Here is a 6,992-nt window from a genome sequence, read left to right as displayed (position 1 = left end):
AATATCATCAACCTACAAAAAAATTCAGATCTTCACCAATACTCTACGAGAAAACAGGAGAATATACATCTCAGAAGCTTCAAGCACCTCTCGTATAAAAAATCACCAGAGTGGGCAGGAAGTTACTTTTATAACCTGCTGCCGAAGGAAATAAAAAATACCACCGTTAACAGATTCAAAAAGCTTGTAAAAACTCTACTGGCTGACAATCCGCTTTATGATATTCAAGAATTCGTAGATCTTCTAAATGTTAATAAATAGTAATTTTGCATTCAGATCTGGGTGAGAATACTTGTTTATTGTATTGTTTCTTTAACATTTTTATATCATTAATTCTACCTTTTTTTATATTTTTTTTCAATATAATGTTAGATTTTAAAGATTGTATCCGGTTGTATCCGATGATTGTAACTAACGAACCTACACTTATGTGGCTAATGAGGTAATAAAGTTATCTATCTATCTATCTATCTGTTGTGCGAGAAAACCATGTTAACATAATATACCTTCCACCCCATTCGACAGATCGGATGCAACCTTTGGACGTAGCTTTTATGTCACCATTGAAAACCTTTTACGCAGAAGAGATCACAAACTGGCTTACGTTCAAATCCAGGACGTGAGAGAAATTTTTAGGAAAGCCTATATATAAGAGCGGCCACCATGGATATAGCTGTAAAATCAGGGTAAGGGAGCTATGCTCCAACGTGATTGAACTGAAGATGGCTGTGGAATATAGCTCTAAACTGGTTTAGAAAAACTCAAATGTTTCCTCTTGATAGAAATGCATTCAAATAATATGATTTTGTGACAGAAACGCAAGAATCAATAAATGAAGAAAGAGTTGAAACAGAAACAGTGGATGAAGAAATAGCAGAGGAAGACACGGTAGTGAAAGAACAATTAGATAACAACGAGGCAAAAGAAAAAACCCCTGAAAGACAAGTTACCACTTCAAGACAGCAAACCGCTGAGTGACAGGTTACCCCTGACAAACAGATTACCCCTGCAAATTTGATGCCTGTTCCAATTGCTTCAAAAGTTATCATTAAAAAAAAGAGTTCGAAATGTGGAAAAGCTGCCGTTGTAACTAGCACTCCACACAAAGAGGAATTAGAGGCCAGCATAGAAAAAAGAAATTTACCTTCAAATTCGGGCGTCAAAAAAAGATTATTGATTTAAAACCAAGTCAGCAGAAGAAAATTAAACCTACCCAGAAGAAAAAGAAACAGTCACTTGCTAAAGAAACAGCAAATAAACGTAAGTTGGTATCCTGGAGTTCTTCTTCACATTCGGCCCCTGAACCGGAGTATCAAGATTTAGATAACCAGCAGGTAGAAAACTTTGAAGAAGATGCCGTTTGTATTTTTTGCGAAAATCCGTACTCCGAAGATGTCAGAGGCGAAGAATGAGTAATGTGTCAATGATGCTTCAAATGAGCTAATGTTGAATGTGCTGGTTGTGAAAGAAATCGGTATATTTGTGACCATCTAGATGAGAAATTTTTTATGTTTACAAGGGACGAAACTTTTTGTTAGATATCTTTTTTGCATTTTCATAAATATTTCTCAAAAAAAAACAAAATAATTTTACTTATTTTCAAGTTTAACATATTAAATTGGGTGTCCCTTATTGCGAACATAGTGTACCCCATATTAGGATATCATATATCCCTAATAGTAATGCTAAGGGTAGTACCCTAAGGGTAGTGCACTTTTTTTTAATCCTGCATATTTTCATCTGCTTTTTTTTAAAAATGTATTAAATGTTTGACATTACTACACCAAAGTTTCCAAACAGTGTATCACAAGTATATAAACTTTCTAGTTGAAATGTTTTCATGAAAAAGTCTAATGGTAATGAATCAAAAAATGTAGTAGGCCATTATTATACTGGTCATCGCCTCCCATAAGGTTTGTTACTCAAAAATTGACTACCACCCTGCAAAATGTGAGGAACCATCATCTTGTTGAAGAATGAGAACTCTTGGGATGATTATCATTTAATTCTGGGTATCTGAGCAATTTCATGATTTAGAGTCTTATCGCGAAGTTCTGCTGTGATGATCCGAAGACGATTGTGGATACTAACAATCGAAACGTCGTGAAGTAACTTGGCTTGAAATCTTTTAATAATTTTTAATTTTCATTTCTTGTCAATTTTTCAATTGCTGTTTGTATTTTATTTCATTGTAACTTCTGTTTTATTGATTCTTTCAGGTATTTCAAATCACTTTATATCATATATTAGACAATGGAAGTCCGAACCAATGAAATGCACCATGAAACATTGTCAACCACCCACAAACAAACAAATTCCTCAATTGCTACCTCACCAGCCATCTTCAGTTTGACAGCCGTCACGTCTCTGGTATAGAAGTTATTCAACGGCAGTATATTTAATCCATTTCGGATAATTAGACGAATTCATTATAGATTATCTCCCACTGTATTTCTCTCAATCGGACGATATTTCCCCTGTAGGTAGATCCAGGATTTCTGTATGAGAGCAATATCAAACTCAAAGCCTCCTGTGTAATAGTTTGATTTTTACTATCAACATTGCACGGATGTAAGGCTAGATACTCTGAGTGAGGTATCTCAGAGGCTCCGTTGATTAGGGAATTATTGGAAACGCTATAAGGTAAATGCCTTATTATGGTCGTTCCGAAAATGGGAGGTACGCATGCGCACTAGAAAAAATTTAATAAGGAAACCTTAATAAAATACTGCTTTCCTCTATTTACGACTAGATACGGTAAGTATTTAACGTTTCCTTATTTCCCTTATTCGCCAAACCTAACCTCACAACAAACGGTTGTCAACATCACCTTTTTTTTTAATCTTTAAGTTTAAATTATAAAATATGAGTGGGCCAATACGAAGCCTTGGCCAAGAATACAGCACGAAAAAAAAACAGATTCAGGTTTACTTATAATGATGATTTGGCTCTATTAAGAGAATTTGTAGGACAAAATCCCCTATCAAATCCCGAAGGATGGGAGGTGATAAAGCAGAACATGCAAATTTCGACTGGCAAGGCCTTCACAATTAGAACAATCAAACAACATCTGATACTAATAATTGAAATATGGATCAAGAAAGATGAGGTTGATAAAGTTAGGTAAGGAAAAAATGGCAGATTTCAGTGAACTTTCTGCTTACGCCTGAACCCTCAAGGGATTTAAATATTTATACCAAGATTTAACGTTAGTAAATCCGTTAATATTTTGTAGATCAGGAATTGAGGATTGTTCAGAAAGGGACTTACTACTTCAAGAAGCTAGTGTATTATGCAAAGAATTTAACTTTGTAGGCCTAGACAGGCAAAAGAAAAAAACTCCAAGAGACTTACAATTATCGCAGTTAGGCAAAAAAGTGAGAAACAGTTACCTGGATCAAGTGGAACATATAAATGAAAATGCCTCCACATCCACCAAACAAGTGTTTAACCAACATCAAGACAATGGCAAATTTTTTTTACAAGAAATTATAACATGTCACCAAGAAAATGAAATCTTTTTTTATGATCATGATTATGGTAAGTGTTACTCAAATTCAAAAATAGTCATGTTATTGTATACCTCTTGGCAAATAGAAGAAAATACCTTAGATTATTGTTCTATTTATTTCAGCTAGCTGTGTTGACATTGAGCTGGAGCCGTCAAGTCACCAAATTAACAATACAAATACATTGGAGATGAATTCTTTGAGTTACAATAGTTGTGATAAAAGGACCTTGGAGGTCATAAGTCCTAAAAAGACTCGAGGGTGTCTGGAATCAACTGCCACTCCAATACGTAAAACACAGTCTACAGACCAAAAAAGTAGTGTACTAGGTAAGCAGTACCTAGTTTGACTATTGTTTCATTCTTTTATAATGTGCAAATGGGGTCACAATAAAATACAAAAATACAGATCGTATATTTGTATTTTTTGTTTTCAAAATAATAATTTTGTTTGATAAACTCATCCTTATTGTTTGTAAAATCGCAATTTTAGTCTAAAAAAATTGTAAACTCAATTAACATGTTAGGCCCTTCGAGGACGCGAATTAAAAGACAGCCTATTAGAAGAAATGCCTTGACATATTTATCTCAAAAACAGGAGAGAGACTATGCCATAAGAAAAAAAGAATTAGAACTAGAAGAGCGAAAAATTGCTTTACAAGAAAGACAAATTAATCTTAATGAAGAGAAGCTAAAATTAGAACTTGAAAATGAAGAACGGAAACAGCGAATGGATGGAGAAAAAAAAGAAAAAGAAGTTACTTTTAACATATTGCAAAAACTGATAGATACTCTTGCACAAAAGTGCAATAAGGTATAATTTTGATAGATAATATCTGTTGGTTTTGTATATTTTTTGACCTTCCTTCGATTGAAACCAAAAATGATTAATATTTTTAGAGTATAAAGTTGTGATTTGAAAAAAATGTGATTTAAAGAAAGTTTTGTAAAAATATTAGGTTTTTGTAAGAATAGGAATGTTACTTTTGTCGATTTAATAATTATAAACTAGAGTCTAATATATTTTTGTTGACTGTCTAAGACTGACTTTTGTAACAATGTTATGTTTTTTGTAGGTTTAGGAATGTTACTTTTGTAAAATTTTGTCCAATATATAATTGTTGACTTCAATAAAAGACTGATATAATAAATAATATTTTTTTTTAATTTCAACAATTATTACAAAAAACTATCCAAAATATTCCTCTAAATTTGGGGGTTGCAAATTAAAGTAGTCTGCTGTTTGACAACCGTATAAACATGTGTGTGCATTTGTTAATAATACAGAGACCTTATATAGGGACTGCAAGTCCTGCATTAATAGTTTTTGATTTTTTTTAAAATCTATAAATGCAAATTGTTGTATAATTTTCGAAAAACCCCATTCAACTGCAACTCGAAGAGTTTTCATCGAATTATTAAATTGTAATTGTTGAGGTGGCAACAGATTTGGCTGTCCTGGAAAAGGGGTGATAAGTAATTCCATAAGGCCATATCCCTGGTCACCAAACAAAACAAATTTATCGTTTTCACCAAACACTACTTTCTCTTCCAGTTGCTGGTACAAATTGCTCTCCCTAAAAAAAATATAGTGTTCAGACTAATAAATTACTTATAGTACCAATAATACCTAAATATGCCTGCATCATGCCTACGTCCAGGAAATGCTCCCATTAAACTTGTGATTATGCCATCTGGACAAAGCACATTTTGATATTTGAGGCAATGAAACTTTTTGTGTCCAGAATAGTATTCTTCCTGGTTAATGGAAGGACGACATATTGCACGGGCAGTTCCATCAATGAATCCCCAGCAGTTGTTTATAGCTGCCCCCTTTGCAAGAATTGCCTAAAATAATAAAGATACCTAAATTACCTACTACAGTGCTACTATGGTACTACTACAGTTCTACTATACTTCTGAATAAAGCTAAAAAAAGGCAAATATTGTAATAAAGTAAAAAATAGATTTGATTTGTATCAAACAATTTGAATCCGATTATTATTAAAACATTCTAAAATTATTGTGGAATGCTTTAATAATCATCAGATCCATCAATATACTTGAGCTTATGATTCCAGTTTTTGCCTGTCTAACCACTGTAGAAGGTTTAAGTCCAATAAAAGGTCCCCTTTTTGGGCAATCATTATATCTACTGTTGTCCGGATTACTTGAGACAATGATTGCGCAGACATATTGAAAAAGGTTTTTAGGTCAATAAGTCTACTTGGATAGGCTAACCTCTTTAGTACTATGCACAATGCTTTTAATCCTGAAACATAAATATTTTTAAATGTATTTTTTTGTTAACAAAAAAAATGTACTTCTGCTTAACACCAGCTTCACATATTGGGCATCTTGGAACCAACTTGACTATAACACGCCAAGCACAAACGTCGTCCAACGTGGGACGACGTTATATATATATATATATATATAAGTACACTGTGACAAAGGCACATTGGGCTCAATGTGTGGAGCCGGAAACAATAAAACCTACCATTGACACGATCACCAGCCTCCGTGACAACCTCATCAGGAATTAAAAAAACATTTTTAATTCTTTGAAGATGTCCCCTTTGGAATCTAAAGTTTTTAACTACTTCCTCATCACTCAGGTTTTCCAACTCGAAAGGGGGACCTTGGCCTTCCTCATCTCTGTTAATTAAAATATTATTCATTATAGCAAATTCAATATCTTCATCGGCCCCACCGCCCAAAATTACGTCTTCCAAAATATTTTCCATACTGTTCTAAACCGCTATCAAAATTACAATAAAATATCACTGAAATTTGAACAGCAAAGACAAGTAGGTTTTTTTTTAGGTTAGATATAAAAATGTCGCTGTCCTAAGAACTGTCAATTTAAAGAATGACTTCCAATAACTCAATTTCTACCCTGACATTTAAGGTTTTGCTTTATTCAAATAAGGCTTAACTTTATTAAGGCATTACCTTAAAAGCCGGTGTTCAATAATTCCCTATTATCATAAAATGTATTATTTTTCCGTTCTCCTCTTTTAAGTTCTGTGATTGTAACTCACATTGCCACAGGTTCCGCAATAAGAGGTATTCTTCTTCGTCTAACTTCATCCTCAACTTGTTATCTTAGGAGGTCCTACCAGTAGCTAAACTACTGACGGCAGGGCTCTTTGTATCATAAAAGTAACATCACCGCAAGGTAAATGCACCGATGAGGTGTTTTGATGTTGAATAGAGAAATATCTCAATTGAGAATAATAGGTGATTAATCGAAAACGTTAGGTTCATAACTATTTATCAATCATTGGTCGAGCGGTACGACGTGGGTGCATTGTTCACTCAGTCAATCGGCTGATGTGTGAGTCGATGGTTCAGGCCCCAGGCTGAAGGCTCGATTTTCACTTGCTATAGTTCTACCCGTGTTAAGAATCACACGTTAAAAGGTAAGACATTGTTAGTCCTTAGCTCGCACAAGTTTCGACTTCCGAGGGTTGTCGCTCGT

The 6,992-nt window shown here is 33.9% G+C and overlaps 2 protein-coding genes across 5 annotated transcripts; one reads left to right on the top strand and one right to left on the bottom strand.

Moving 5' to 3' along the window:
* Positions 1 to 2,600: 2,600 nt before the first annotated feature.
* Positions 2,601 to 4,662, top strand: LOC141485423 (uncharacterized). 2 transcript variants are annotated; one of them, XM_074182119.1, is made up of 5 exons: positions 2,601 to 2,757; positions 2,970 to 3,123; positions 3,236 to 3,540; positions 3,635 to 3,838; positions 4,036 to 4,662. In XM_074182119.1, exons 2-5 carry the CDS (start codon positions 3,020 to 3,022, stop codon positions 4,326 to 4,328), a joined length of 906 nt encoding a protein of 301 aa, XP_074038220.1. In that variant the 5' UTR covers positions 2,601 to 2,757; positions 2,970 to 3,019; the 3' UTR covers positions 4,329 to 4,662. The 2 variants fall into 2 exon arrangements, with proteins under 2 accessions (XP_074038220.1, XP_074038219.1); XM_074182118.1 differs by lacking the exon at positions 2,601 to 2,757 and having other exon boundaries at positions 2,782 to 3,123.
* Positions 4,653 to 6,578, bottom strand: LOC141485424 (uncharacterized). Of its 3 annotated transcripts, XR_012467198.1 has the most exons (5): positions 6,464 to 6,578; positions 6,009 to 6,166; positions 5,572 to 5,780; positions 5,139 to 5,356; positions 4,653 to 5,085 (listed from the first exon to the last, which is right to left on the bottom strand). XR_012467198.1 is itself a non-coding variant. In XM_074182120.1 (4 exons), the coding sequence occupies exons 1-2, from the start codon at positions 6,253 to 6,255 to the stop codon at positions 5,578 to 5,580; spliced, it is 450 nt and encodes a 149-aa protein (XP_074038221.1). In that variant the 5' UTR covers positions 6,256 to 6,517; the 3' UTR covers positions 4,653 to 5,085; positions 5,139 to 5,356; positions 5,572 to 5,577. The 3 variants fall into 3 exon arrangements, 2 of the variants coding, with proteins under 2 accessions (XP_074038221.1, XP_074038222.1); XM_074182120.1 differs by having other exon boundaries at positions 6,009 to 6,517; XM_074182121.1 differs by having other exon boundaries at positions 5,609 to 5,780; positions 6,009 to 6,517.
* Between the last annotated feature and the right edge of the window lie 414 nt (positions 6,579 to 6,992).

Source organism: Leptinotarsa decemlineata, unplaced genomic scaffold (assembly GCF_025532065.1).
Source record: "Leptinotarsa decemlineata unplaced genomic scaffold, Ldec_3_MD MMD2_tig00026328_RagTag_RagTag, whole genome shotgun sequence".
NCBI lineage: Eukaryota > Metazoa > Arthropoda > Insecta > Coleoptera > Chrysomelidae > Leptinotarsa > Leptinotarsa decemlineata.
This window is presented reverse-complemented; position numbering and strand designations above follow the sequence as displayed.